General features: G+C 37.9%; 3 protein-coding genes across 6 annotated transcripts in view; 1 reads left to right on the plus strand and 2 right to left on the minus strand.

The window, feature by feature from the left end:
- Positions 1 to 32: 32 nt before the first annotated feature.
- On the plus strand, positions 33 to 3,149 carry LOC111796838 (adenine nucleotide transporter BT1, chloroplastic/mitochondrial-like). Its single transcript, XM_023679613.1, has 3 exons — positions 33 to 1,146; positions 2,093 to 2,254; positions 2,338 to 3,149. Exons 1-3 carry the CDS (start codon positions 598 to 600, stop codon positions 2,809 to 2,811), a joined length of 1,185 nt encoding a protein of 394 aa, XP_023535381.1. The 5' UTR covers positions 33 to 597; the 3' UTR covers positions 2,812 to 3,149.
- Positions 3,150 to 3,302: 153 nt separating this feature from the next.
- LOC111796837 (cellulose synthase A catalytic subunit 1 [UDP-forming]) lies at positions 3,303 to 8,889 on the minus strand. Its single transcript, XM_023679612.1, has 14 exons — positions 8,809 to 8,889; positions 7,966 to 8,161; positions 7,708 to 7,889; positions 7,510 to 7,630; positions 7,230 to 7,416; positions 6,880 to 7,146; positions 6,426 to 6,771; positions 6,096 to 6,233; positions 5,883 to 6,008; positions 5,532 to 5,744; positions 5,152 to 5,410; positions 4,882 to 5,078; positions 4,423 to 4,773; positions 3,303 to 4,226 (listed from the first exon to the last, which is right to left on the minus strand). Exons 1-14 carry the CDS (start codon positions 8,887 to 8,889, stop codon positions 3,642 to 3,644), a joined length of 3,249 nt encoding a protein of 1,082 aa, XP_023535380.1. The 3' UTR covers positions 3,303 to 3,641.
- Positions 8,890 to 10,679: 1,790 nt separating this feature from the next.
- LOC111796836 (GPI inositol-deacylase A-like) overlaps positions 10,680 to 14,048 on the minus strand; it is a 14,083-nt gene continuing 10,714 nt past the window's right edge. For all 4 annotated transcript variants that reach the window (XM_023679608.1, XM_023679607.1, XM_023679610.1 and 1 more), the window contains 3 exons: positions 13,240 to 13,379; positions 11,981 to 12,215; positions 10,680 to 11,589 (listed from right to left, as the gene is read on the minus strand). In XM_023679608.1, the coding sequence (XP_023535376.1) occupies positions 11,257 to 11,589; positions 11,981 to 12,215; positions 13,240 to 13,379 (708 nt within the window). In that variant the 3' untranslated portion in view covers positions 10,680 to 11,256. The remainder of the gene's footprint in view (positions 11,590 to 11,980; positions 12,216 to 13,239; positions 13,380 to 14,048) is intronic.

Below are 14,048 nucleotides of genomic sequence, written 5' to 3' on the forward strand. Positions count from 1 at the left end.
AGCTAATACTCTACAGTCTTTTGACTTTATTTATTTTGCTTTAAAGTATGACTTTTGTGTTTGTAATTGAAAGTAGAAAATTAAAATTAAAAATAAATTAATGTGAACTGTTTGGGCATTTGTTGATTGTTTCTGGTAGGAATGGCGCTTTGGTGGTTGAATTATGCATACACGTGTTAGCCACCTTATTCTATAATATGTTTGTACAACGCACATCGTCTATGATAAAACCCTAACTTTTCAAACCAAACCACTCTGCCCAAACATGGAAGAATCAATCCAATTATTTAATCTACGTATAAATCAAGCTTCCAACTTCAAAAAAGGTTCCCAAACCCAAGTGATCGGAGGGTCGGCGGGCAACGGAGGGAGATTCCTCTCTCTCTCTCTCTCTCTCTCTCTCTCTCTCTCCTTTGTTGAAGTTGCTGCCACATGTTCTCTCTTGTTTGAATTCAAATTTGCAGTTAAATGCATATCTTGATTGAATCAGAGCCTTCTATTCATTTCTCGGGCTCCTCTCATGGCTGGTTGCCTACTGTTTGATCGTATTCTGTTTAGCCTATAGTGTTGCCTTTCGTTGGTTGTGAATCCTGAGCGATGGGTCAGAGGGGATCTCAGGTTTTAGCCTATAAGCGAGATGGGTTGTTCTCAGTCTTTGATTTGGGCTCCCAATGGAGTATCCACGAAGGCCACTTCCACCCCGGAGGCTTATTTGCCAGTGTCGGTCAGATGGGAGTCGGATTCGGCATCTCACCCAATTCTTCTAACTCCTGCGCCCAGGATGACACTAACCCTCTTTACACCAATTTGTGTATGAAATATGTGCCTTCTGCTGAGGCTGTTACTATTGAGGAAGGTGTAGTGAAAAACAAAACGAAGAAGAAGAAGAAGAAGGCTGGTTTTCAATTGAGAATAAGGGTTCAAAATCCTTCACTGCGGAGATTGATAAGTGGTGCAATTGCTGGGACGGTGTCAAACACTTGTGTAGCGCCATTGGAGACTATAAGAACTCATTTGATGGTGGGTAGCAGTGGGCACTCTGTCACAGAGGTGTTCAATGATATTATGAAGAATGACGGATGGAAGGGATTGTTTAGGGGCAACTTGGTTAATGTTATTCGAGTCGCACCCAGCAAGGCCATTGAGGTACTTGACACTCTAATTCTCGTGCTTTAATGTTTTGCTTTTGAATTTGCTCTGTATTTTATTGAATTGGTTCTCTCTTTCTCTTTCTGCAAGTGTTAGAGTTCCTTGATTTCTTCATTTTTCTTGTCTACTCGTTTGTGTGTGGATGTTCCCTGTTGGGTAATTTCTTATTAGAATTGTTCTTTGGATCTTGTCAAATGAGTACCAGGTTGAACTTAATCCTTTTGTAAATTGTTGATGTTCCCATCCTTCTGTTTGCTGAATATTTTGTGATTCACAAGATCTGATCTGTAACCATTAATATGAATTGAAGGAGGAAATTGTTGTAGGAATTCAAACTTAAGACCTCCTGTCTAATTCTATAGAAACTGGATCCATAAGCTTATGGGGTTGAATTGTCATACATTCGTTAATAGACATGCTTCAAGAATCCTTTTTGTTTAAAGTCGAGTATGGAAACTAGCTGAAAAATGGCCATGGTTGATGATTTGAGTTCGACAAATACGGTTTGTCGTGATTATCGTTCTTGTACTTCCATTAGATGATATAATCTATAGAAGATTGAATTTAATTTGTTATGCTTCAAAGCCTGTTTTGTGTTTGAAACTCATCTATGTAGAATTTTCCATTTTTCCGTGAGATTAAGGGTGTACATTCAACCCGACAACTCGGACCAATCCAACTCAAATTATAAGGGTTGGGTTGGGTTGGGTTGAATTAGCATTTTGGGTTGGGTGGGGTTCATTTTTCTGAACCCGAACTGGTTCGGTTCGGTTCGATTTCGAATTCATGCGACAAAAACTTTGGGTTGACCGAAACGAACATGGTCCGGGTTTGGGTTGGGTTGAGGGTTTTTTTTTTTGGGTTAAGAGGAAGGATTTGATGTGAAAACTGCTTTTCATATTCATTTCAGTGCTTACAGATTCCTCTGCTGTTCTTTCTGCAGCTTTTTGCTTTTGATACAGTCAACAAGAACCTATCACCCAGACCAGGGGAAGAACCAAAAATTCCAATCCCTGCTTCATTAGTTGCTGGAGCCTGTGCTGGAGTTAGTGCAACCCTCTGCACATACCCCCTTGAATTGCTCAAAACCCGATTAACCATACAGGTAGCTCGAAAATATTAGTGAACTGAAACAACATTTTTCGTTCTTAAACGTCACGAAACCTCAACGCTTGCTAATTCTTGCAGAGAGGGGTTTATGATGGTCTATTAGATGCTTTCATTAAGATACTTAAAGAGAAGGGGCCTGCAGAATTCTACAGAGGCCTCACTCCCAGTTTGATTGGAGTGATCCCATATTCTGCAGCCAATTACTTTGCTTACGACACGTTGCGAAAAGCCTATCGGAAGATCTTTAAGCAAGAAAAAATTGGCAATATTCAAACCCTTTTAATCGGATCAGCTGCGGGTGCCATTTCGAGCAGTGCGACGTTCCCACTGGAAGTAGCTCGCAAGCAGATGCAGGTTGGGGCCCTCAGTGGAAGACAAGTCTACAAGAATGTAATTCATGCGCTGGTAAGCATACTTGAAAGGGAAGGCATTCAGGGGTTATATAAAGGGCTTGGCCCCAGCTGCATCAAGCTGGTGCCCAATGCAGGCATTTCGTTCATGTGTTATGAAGCTTGCAAGAGAATTCTCGTAGACAAAGATGATGAAAATTAGAAGGTAACCTTTTACATCAAACTTTGGCGCAAAATTGGAGAAGAATACCAAAACCCACCTCGGTTTTTTTGGTGTCTTGAAGAACTTTGCATCTTCCCAGTGCTAAGAGATTTGTTATTGTTCATAAATGCATTAGAATTTGGTGAAAGAGAAGTTTTAGAATGATTTGCATCAATTTCCTTCTATAAACATTTAGTATTATGTTTACTTTATGGTTCTTATAGTGTGAAATTGATTTCTTTTTAACCGACACGTCTTCCATCTTTTCAGATAAAAAGCGTGAATCAACGCTACAACAGTATATTAGGTTTGAGAGAATTCAATTCTCTTTCTCGGAACCGAGGAACAAGGGTACATTTGATTTGTTATATCATTCCTCACCTATATGAACACTAGGATATATCTGAAATAGTTGAAAAATTATCCATGCTAGATAGAATAGATTTCTGTGGCTGAAAAACTGTGATATTGAATCCTTGAACACGAGGAAGTATTTAAATTATAATTTCACTGTCATAATAATTCGGAAACATTTAGAAAAAAGAACAAAGAAAATCATTGACGGTTTGTTCATACAAACTCTCCTGATATAAATAATTCCTTTATCTATTTCCATTAAACAAATGAGACTTCACAATAATGCACAATAATATTATAACATACCAATACAACTTCAAGACACACCTACAAATTCTGGTGTAAAGGTCATCCTTTTCTCATTATCCTCAAATTGGTTCATTCCTGGGGGCTCTTCACAATGCCTTGATTTGTTTCTTGTCATATTCACAGGAACGTCGCCATACCACGGGACAAAACTATGATGTAACTGTCTAGCAATTGACACCACATTGACCATTGGCAGCCTTGGTCGCAGCCGAGGTGAATGGATCGATTCGCACCCAGAGCAAGGAGAAAATGGAAGCGAGGAGAATGGACCAGACAATGACAATGGTAGGTGTACGGTTTTGCCTTCCTAGTAAACCCTTTAGGAAAGGATATAAATGGACAATGACCCACAATGCAAAGAACAGCTTACCAAAGAGAGGGCCCCAAGACTGGTAGCCACTGTTAATGGCATACGAAACACCTGCCACTATACCAACCATATTCATAATAAGGACAGTGGTGGGAGGGATGAGGAGAGAAGTCCATTTGAACACATAAAGCTCTGCAAAATCCCCATCTTCATCGTTGGCCTTTGACGTCACAGTGAAGTTCGTATCGATTCCAGCAAGAACCTTTAAGAGACCCTGGAAGACGGCGAACAGATGAGCTGAAGTACCACCAATGACCCAAAATTGTTCGTTCCTCCACCAGTCTTCAATGCTAACCCCACTCCATCTGAGTTCGAGAATACCCGTTGCAAAGATAGAGACGAAAAGGAGAATGAACCACATACTGGCAAAGTTGCTTATCTGCAAGTTAGGTAATGAAAACAACACGTTACTTTAAATTGGAAAATGGAATCGTTATCTCATCACAAGTTACAGGATATCGATTATCATCATTGTTACGCATACTATCGAAATTTATGGAGGAGTCCCACATTTAGTAGATCAGATAAAACAAATGATCAAGCTTTAGTTTCAAAGATAGAAACTACCAAATTACCTCAGGAATGATGAACTTTCCAGTCAAAAGACAAAACGCAGGAAGCATACAGTATGCAATCAGTGGAATTGAGGTGATAGGGTAAACGATAGTATTGATGTATGCTATTCTCTCCAAAAGCTTTAGCCTTCCATTGTAGCCATACCAGATAGGACAATGCCTGCTGAGCAAGATTTCTATGGAACCCAATGCCCATCGAAGCACCTGGTTTAAACGATCAGAAAGATTGATAGGAGCAGATCCCTTGAACGCCGGGCGTGGAGGCATGCAGTAAATCGATATCCACCCACGAGCATGCATCTTAAACCCAGTCAAAATATCTTCTGTCACAGAACCATAGATCCACCCAATCTAAAAGCAAAAAAAAAAAAAAAAAAAAAANGTTAGATCCGAGTTCATCATCTTTGAAGCTCTCTTAAGAACACGGGTGGACGACATGAATTGCTCGTAGCAACTAACCTCTTTGCCCCATTCTGTCTTATCTTCATACCCACAACTGATGACATGAATTGCTTCTTTTAGAAGAGTTGCAGGATTGGTTGAAGGTGGAATACCTCCCATTTCCATGAAAGTGGCTGCAATGAAAACTGGAGATTGGCCAAAGCGCTTCTCTAAACTCTTCTGAGACATCAGGAGCGACCTCTCATCATCATAACCTGAAAGCCACAGCAAATAAGGTGAACATTCTGTTTTATAGAATAAAGAGTGAGTTCTTTGAGGAAAACCTACCTTCAACGCCTTCCTCGATATCTTCCATATTAAAGATAGGAATGGTAGACTCAGTCCTCTTTGCAGCTCTCTTTTTGTCTATGTACTTCTTGTTCCTGCCCTTCTTTCTTGAACCACAACAACTCTTAATGATAATATTTGGTTCCAAATCTGCCTCGGTCAGAACCGGATCATAACCATATAAAGCTTGTCGATTGAAACAACAACCCGTTCCCACATAGACCGGACCCTGGAGGCCATCTAACCCCTTCAAGTTTATCTGAAAAGTATAGCAAGATTGAATACAACGTCAACGACAAGTAACAAGGAAAAAACCAAAAGCAACAAAATTACAAGGAGATATATGATTGAAATGCTTGATGACAGGTAAAATAGCCTACGTCGAAAAAGACAATGTTGCGATTGGCATATCGATCGTGCAAATCAATGCCATCGAAACGTTGTGGGAATTGTACATAACATGTTTTCTTCCCATACGCAGGATCCATCATGAAACACATGGCTTCCTTGAGAGCCTTGCTGTTGTTGAAGTAGTGATCACAATCGACATTCAAAAGATATGCTCCATTAGTAAGCACAGCAGAAACTCGGATCTGCAGATAAGATGAAATCAAATCATTAAATAATCACAGAAAACCACAAAAATGAACTTATTACAAGTCAATTTCTTCTTATAACTAATAATTTTGTTAATTTCTTGTATCTTTTATTATCAAAGAAAAATGACTGACCAGTGCATTCATGGCTCCTGCTTTCTTGTGGTGCTGGAAGCCTGGTCGTTTTTCACGAGAAACATAAACAAGTCGTGGTAGTTCATTGCCATCAGTATCAAGACCTCCACTGTGGCCTAAGAAAACCTGCATTTGAACATACACAATATCAATATTACCCCTCGAAAAAGTATTCAAAAGTGTCGAAACAAACAATTTGAATGCTTGGGAGACCTGTATCATTCCAGGATGATCCCTGGGATTGTTTCCTGGCCATGGCGTTCCATCCTGCATGGTCCAACCTTCCTCAGGCATCTTTTGTGCTTTGGCAACAAGCGCATTGATCCGAACCTTGAATTCTTCATACTCTCTCTGCGAAACAACACATTAACTTTTCATGTGTATCAGAAGATTAAAAATTATTTATCCATCTTTGGCCTTCCAAAATTAGACGACTAAATGTAATTCGAAAGCTAAATGAAGAACCCGTGCGAAAGAAAGTGCATATCAAACAATGGACACAACTACGAGATTATGAAATCGTCATTTGTATGGTTTTCTTACTTTCATTGATCGTCGCTCTTTGACAAAGGAAGGTTGAATCTTGTCTTTTAAATAGTCAATTTTTTGGGCAAAATAAAACTCAGGGGCCCTTGGCTCAATATTGAACTTCTTGCAAAAGGGCACCCACTTCCTGGCAAATTCTGCAGTTTCAGAGAGGGATTCAAAAGTAAGCATTGCTGAACCGTCATCCGATACATAGCAGGAGACTTTGTCCACTGGATAGTCCACAGAAAGTATGGAAAGCACAGTGTTTGCTGTGATAAGTGGAGGCTCTTTGAGTGGATCCACTGTACTAACAAAGACATCAACAGGAGCTAACTGTGATGGTTCTCCTTCACGATCGTATCTGCACAGTGAAGGCAACAATTGATCAACTTAATAGTAGAACTAATTGTCATTGATCTTCCAAACCAAACCCATTTGATTCGACCATATGCAAAAAAACTATACCGACCTTAGCGCGAGTCTCTCAAGGTAGGTCTCGCGATTGACAGGAGACCATTTTGGAAACTGATCCAGAAGCCAGGAAAGGGCAAACCAAACTTCACAAATAACTGATGTTAACCACAATGGGTATGCATCCTTCACAGGGTGAGTCAAACGGTACTGTAAGAAGAAGCCCAGAATAATAAGTCGGAGTATGATCACAACACGATACGGGGTCAAGTGAGAAGATGGAATAGGAACGACACGACTCAGAGGTTGTCTAGCATCGTCAGCCCTGTAAAATAAATAAATGAAGTCAACAAAATTAGCATCACTGACATTTAAGTAAAGAAATAAATAAATAAGTGAAGTACTTACATTTGAAGTTCTTCTCCATTTGACCCAGTGCCCTCCATGTCCCCCTTCCCTTCAGTGTACCTACTTGTCATCTGCATCATGTTTTTGTCTTGTTTCAGTTTCCAACCTTCCACTCTTTCCTTCCAGTCAACATTCCCAAGGCCATAAGAATTCAGATCCTTTGATGGGTCTACAATTCTCACAGGAACTGTGATATGAACAAAAAAAAGCCATTAGTTCAAACCCAAAGCAACAAAAAATGCTTCCTCAAAGATCATGAAAAATTCCAGCTTCTTCATACCTGGCTGCCGTGGGTCGACATATGGATGTGAGTGCATATGCTTATCTGGAGGACCCAGAGGACCAGATGTGGTTCGCACCGATTGATTGTCAGGGGTAGCACAAGGAATTTCGCCCGAAACCTAAAGAAGCAAAATGTTAAACCATGAATGTAAAACTCAACATATCCAAATGCATTATGGAATTGATAAATTCTTACTGATTGGCCATTGGTAAGAAGTGGTATAGGCTGTTGAGATTCATGTCTTGCAGAGGTCGATAGTTCAGCATCTTCCCCTTGCCAATGCCGTTTTGTTTTGCTACTTCCTTGGACGTAATTAAACTCATTCTCAATGTCATCCACATCATCTTCATCATCATCACCATCGACACGAGGACTCCCTGAAACGAAATGACAGATCATTGAGTGTTTTATACTCAAATCTGTCAGAAAGGACACATGAAAACTCAATCAAACCTTTGTGCCTCTTGTATCTAGTCTTGCACTGAGGGCAAGACTGGTTCCCGTCTTTTCTCTCGTACTCGTAACACGGACGACAAACGGGAAACGCACATTCATTGCAAGCAACAAAGACGTCACCAGAGGCCGTAAGACCAACTGTGTCACAACATATTTGACATGTTTGGCTGTTCATATTCTTCAGAGGTTTAGGCTGCATCGTCCAAACAAGAATGGATAAATCACAATGTCAGAGGCCATGACTAAGAACAAAATGCAAAATAATGTACAGATCTCATCTAAGAGATACAAAAGCAGATCTATGGCACTTTCACAAGAAGCACTAGCAAATCAAGTCGAGCTCTATAACAGTACTGAAACATGAAGTCAATAATGACAAAGATTGATGAACCATCAAAAGAAAAACAACAAAGAAGTGAAGGGGAAAAGTGCCAAATAAGAACCAAACTGCCATAAGTGTACATCGAAACCCCGAACGCCAAAATCCAAATAATGAAGGAAAGAAATCAACCGATTGTCCATCATCCGCTAAGACATTGGAGATTAAGCTCAATCATCAATAAGTATCAAATCAACACTCGGATCCACATTTTCTAGGGTAGAAAAAGCATAAGGGATCTAGTTCTATATGATCAAATAAGTAGCAATCAGTTCCAAATTCACTAGAAAAACAAGATCGCAAACGCGAAGAGGAAGAAAAAAACCCACATCTGAACTTCTACTTCACAGATCAACACACCACACAAGTGACTAAGATCATAAAATCAAGAATGAGAAACAAAATAAAGTGTTAGAAGATGGAATTAAATGTTGATGAATTGAATGTCAGTGAAGACTAACCCCACTATCGGAATCGTGGCGAATCCGAACAAGCTCATTCCTCTTGTAAGATCCAGCCACCAGGCCCGCATTTGCTTCCATCTTGTCGGAATTCCTTCAGATTCCGAACCAGAAGCAGATCTCAAGAGGATTAGAAGGCCCGAATGAGAAGAAGAGATGGATTTTTTTCCCTCAAATCTTCGCCCATTCAGTACGCCATCTGTATCTAGCTTTACTCGGAACCAGCTGCTCTTTCTCGTCTCATTACTATTTTATAATTCCCTTTTTGTCTTTTTTTTCTTCTTTTTTTAATCAAAAATTTCCGTCTCTGGGGTCCCTTACTCGCTACCGGATCGACTGGTTTCCAGTCGGCTCCAGTCGGCTCGGTAAGCCACGGGAATTTTGGATACTTTCGTAATTGGTGACGTGTCGAGAGATCATTGGGTGGAGAGCGGAAAATTTAGGTCGTTAGTTGACTTTTGAAAATCTAGCCAATGAGTTCGTTACACGTGGAAGGTTTAGTTGAACTGTTGCTGTCGAGGTGGAAGGATAAGTAATAATTTAATTACAGAAAAAGATGAAAAATAAATTGTTTTTGCTGTTGACAGGCTGTACTGAGAAACACCGGGAATTGTCGGTAGCTTCGAACCTAATGCTTGTGGTTGTCGGTGGACTCGATTATTGCAAGCTGTGAGCTGCAAAATGATCTATCTCAGTTGGCTTCTCTCAGTATTTCGGCTCCATACACGTGTATTTTTCTTTCTCTCTCACTAATTTAAAATAATCAAATTAATTTAAAGAAAAACTGAACTATCTTTTTTTTATTTTTTTTATTTATTTTATTTTTTTTTACAATTTTGGACTAATTAAAAGGAAAAAAAAAAATTCAATAACTAAAACATATATTTGTACAAATTTGTTGACAATAAAATTAAATTTTATGATGAAAATAATTATAAATCACTATCTACTCTAATGGTTGATATAATCTCTACCACGAAACACAACTATATATACTTTAAAGACTTTTTAACCTCTAAATTCTCTATTTTCATTATACTATTTTAACTTTTTAACCTCTAAATTCTCTATTTTCATTGTACTATTTTTTACTCTATATTAGATACGAGTAAAAATCTTATAGATTGTTATCTCAACTCCGAATGATTTTGTCAATTTTTGGACATTAATTCATAGTCATTACAACATATGGGCCACTCTTCATTTAATAGAATAATATATCCTAACACACAAGCAATTAAGTTTGGTGGATTCAATTAATCTCGTTCTAATTAATTGCATAAATTATAAAATTGAATAATTGCCAATTTGTTCATCTTGAGTTCGATTAATTCAATTTAAATTTTAAACGTAATGGGCAAGTTCAATATCTAATTAGATCAATAGCACCCCTAATTAATGCAACATACATTATATTAATGACAATTTTGCCCTTTAAACTCGGCCTATAATAAAGTCACATATATCAGTAAGGTTAAACCTTTTCGTAATTTCACCTATTCCAACACAGATTTTTGTCTACAAGGGATATTTTTAGGACCGACAATTGAGACAATGATAGAAGAAAGAGAAAGCGAAAATGACAACATAACAAAGCAGCCACTTTTATTCTAAAAGAAACACATGCTTGCCGCCATAATATATCATTCTATTAATCAGAGAAACAAAGTTGAGGGCATTATGATTAGACACAGACATTGCTGCATTTTAAATAGATATTAAAAGTGCAATTATTATCGAAACGTTTGTTTGCATATTACCACCGTCAACTTTAAGCATGATTCAACTAGTTGAGGTATTATAACATCGACTAAAATGTCAGATACTTGATTCTCCACCTAAAACAAGAGGCACGTATATTTGCTACGTGGAAAGAAAAGGACCATTAACTTGACACGTCTAATGCACATACAAACACGAGGCATATGTATTCAAATCCCTACCCCTACAGCCCTACTCTTATTGTGAAAAAAAATCTAAAACAAAACAAGAGGCACGTAGAATATCAGTGGCAAAACTACAAATCAATGCAGGTTTTTCACGGTGAACGAAGCAAATGATGAGTTCTTTTAAAACACAAAAGAAATGGCGTACCTCTTTTCCCATAATCAGCTTTGTAAATGTTCTACAACACACGGACGAAGTAGTAGCTACCTGTCAAGCCGCAACACAATGAAAACTCTCCAAATTGATGTCAGAACACATACATCTAAATGTGTTTTAGAAAGTATAAAAGCTGCTGGGATGGTCACGTGGTAAAAATGGCTCAGCCTTGTAACACTCATAAGATCTAATTCTCGCCCTATTTTGCAGTTGCACGTAATCTATGGCAAGTTTAGTGGCTAAATCAACCATGAAAAATCTGAACCTTTTTTGAGAACCGAGAAAACGGGAGCAACTGGTCTAATGCCAGATCTTAAACACAGGCTGGTGTTTGTGTTGGTCTTCTCAGTGTCTGTGAGAGTGCTTTCGACCCCGGAAATGGGGCTCTCCCTTCTCCCTAGTCCTTCTCTGTAAAATCCTCAAGGCTAATGAAATGGCTCCGATGGCGGCCATGGCATAAAAGACTTTATATGGAGACAAGGCCAGGCTACACATGTAGGCATAATATCCAGCAACTAAATAGATGAAGTCCAGTCTGATTTCGCTCCGAGATATACCGAAGAAAGAAAATAAATAGGAATTGAACTCGGGTTTTGAATTGCAGACACCGTGGAGGATAACTCCAGCGCAAAGAAATGAATCCAGCAACCATGGAAATCTCTGATTTGTTCCTACTCTCTGCAACCCCAAAGAATAGGCAATGTGAAAACCCACAAGATGTTCAAATGCAAGGTGAAAAAACCAGAGCTGTTTTTCTTTAGAGAGGAGAATGGAGGGTAACTCAAAAAATTCAGGAACTTGACTTGAATGTGCAAAAAAACCATGCTGTCATGTAGCAAATAATGTTTTTTTTTTGTTCTTTATCCACTTAAACAGATAACTTTTTTTTTTTTTTTTGGTCAAAGACGAGATACTGGAATCATTCTATCCTATCAAATCAATACAATGGCTCAAGTGTTATTCTTCTTTTTTTAAATGGTCAAATATAGGAACTATGCCTGCTAAACATTTAGATGAAAAGAATATCTTATCAAACAGATTCAGGCAGCCATTCGTTTCATAATCATACCTGCAACCAAGCAACAAGTGAAGGTGCAAACATAACTGCTGCCACAAGATGCAAGATCAATAAGCCGTGACAATGATGAAATATCTCCAATTGTGTTTCCGCAAAACTTTTTGAAGAGCTAGGACTGGTGGAAAGGGTGTCTTCAATAGACTCCTTCAAGTTCAATTTATCGAGCGATGGAAATGTAAATTGTTGAGAACCATTTCCACCTTGTAATTTTTTGCTTCTTACATGGCTGCGAAAGGAAGCTGTCAAAAAACTGATACAAACATGGAGCAACACTTGGGATCGGCATAGTAAAAACTGAAAATCTCTACTCAGGTAGGTAAAAGAGAGTAGACAGGTATAAGAGAAGAGAAGGTAGCTTCTTTCATATGAACCAAGACATCAATATGAAGTTCAAGAACGATGGATTTCCTTTATTCTTAGATGGTTACAAATTTTGGGTGGATGATAATTTAGAGTTATGGTGTTTCATTTCCATTTTAAGATTTTTTTATTTATTTTAAGGTTACACTTACAAATGGCTAATTATGGTCATAAAGTATGAAATTTACAACTTTGGAAATACCTCATGGAAAATCAAGGTTTTTTTTTTTAGGCTATAAAAAGGCATATATGTTGTCTTTGTAAGGTGGGGTGCATGTTTAGAATCATTCAAGCTTGACATAATCTTGCTTGTGGAGTGATTCGAATCTCAAACAAGTGTTTTTACCTTGAGATATTCGATCAACAAGGTAATCCAAATCTTACTTTTCCTTAGAGTGATTCCTTATCGTTTTCAGGTTTTTGAATATATTTAGATCTAAAGGTCTTATTATTCAATAAGGTTTAGATCAAATTCCTAAGAGTTACAATCATTTGGAATAAAATCAAATTGATTGGGAGGTTTTGGCATTTGTGAATTAGGGGTTTACATAGCCAAAGAGTTTATGAGGGTTCTTAGATTCCTAGCTATACCATATCATTCTCTAAGATTGCAAGTATTGTACAATCGCAGTCTTTCAACATATGACTTTTGGTGGAATCTTGAACTTCATATTTGATGATTCATTTCAGGTTTAACAAATCATTGCATTTCTTAGAAAAGTCATTTTAAGGTTTCCAGCTCAAGAAGACGAAAATAATGATAAAAATGGTCAACTTACAAGTACCTGGACATTTCAGGTTTAGTAAAACATTGCATTTCTATAATTCATTTTAAGGTTTCCCCCACAAGAAGACGAACATAATGATGAAAAGGGTCAACTGACAAGTACCTGGATAGGGCGTTGTGACAACAGAAGGCATGGAAAACGAGTAGCAAAAACAATCCAACGGCTGGATGAATAAAGCATGCCAAGGTAATAGCAGAAAGTGCAGTAGCCAGTAAAGGATGGACTCCCAACACCCTTATAACCTAGTGTAAAATGAATTAGATGATAATCAAATTGGAAATCTTGATCATAACCATACACTATCGAAATAGACGAAAGTTAAGTTAATGGACAATAAGGGACAACAAATTCTATGCTTCTCAGAATTAGATTCTTCCGTTAAATATGAAAAACATAAATTTGACCAAGCTCCTTTTCAAGTACTAATATGTTAAGAGCTATTAACATATATGGTAGACCAAGTCATGGATAGCATAGTTTCTAATGGCAACAGATCCAGGATGCACTTGGGAAACTTGTTTGGATACTCAAGGTTCATTGCATCAAACACGCTAAGTACCGCTTAATGGGAAAATTTGAAACCCAACACAAAAGTGATCTTTCAGTTCATTTTTGTTTCACAGCGATACGAGTTTTATATATCAATATATATGTGTGTAAACCACACTTTCATTGAGATAGTTGAATGAATATACAAGGACAAAAAAAAAAAAAAAAAAAAAAAAAAAAAAAAAACAAAGTATTAACAAACGCCCATAAAGAGGAAATACATTTAAACGTATCTCGAAGTTCCTTCCCAAACCATTCCACCCCACGAAAAATGTCATTATTCCTCTCAAACCAAATACCCTATAACATAACAAAAAAAAAAAAAAAAAAAAAAAAAAAAAAAAAAAAAAAAAAAAAAAAAA

This window comes from Cucurbita pepo, chromosome LG06 (genome assembly GCF_002806865.2).
Source record: "Cucurbita pepo subsp. pepo cultivar mu-cu-16 chromosome LG06, ASM280686v2, whole genome shotgun sequence".
Classification (NCBI taxonomy): domain Eukaryota; kingdom Viridiplantae; phylum Streptophyta; class Magnoliopsida; order Cucurbitales; family Cucurbitaceae; genus Cucurbita; species Cucurbita pepo.

What these genes read in the sequence shown, in the direction of transcription:
- LOC111796838 (XM_023679613.1), top strand. Translation starts at nt 598, where the DNA reads ATGGGTCAGAGGGGATCTCAGGTTTTAGCCTATAAGCGAGATGGGTTG. An exon ending in CACCCAGCAAGGCCATTGAG is followed by an intron (nt 1,147 to 2,092) that starts GTACTTGACACT and finishes TTCTTTCTGCAG; the next exon opens with CTTTTTGCTTTTGATACAGT. An exon ending in AAACCCGATTAACCATACAG is followed by an intron (nt 2,255 to 2,337) that starts GTAGCTCGAAAA and finishes TAATTCTTGCAG; the next exon opens with AGAGGGGTTTATGATGGTCT.
- LOC111796837 (XM_023679612.1), bottom strand. Translation starts at nt 8,889, where the DNA reads ATGGAAGCAAATGCGGGCCTGGTGGCTGGATCTTACAAGAGGAATGAG. An exon ending in TTCTTACCAATGGCCAATCA is followed by an intron (nt 7,631 to 7,707) that starts GTAAGAATTTAT and finishes TTGCTTCTTTAG; the next exon opens with GTTTCGGGCGAAATTCCTTG. An exon ending in AATGGAGAAGAACTTCAAAT is followed by an intron (nt 7,147 to 7,229) that starts GTAAGTACTTCA and finishes TTTATTTTACAG; the next exon opens with GGCTGACGATGCTAGACAAC.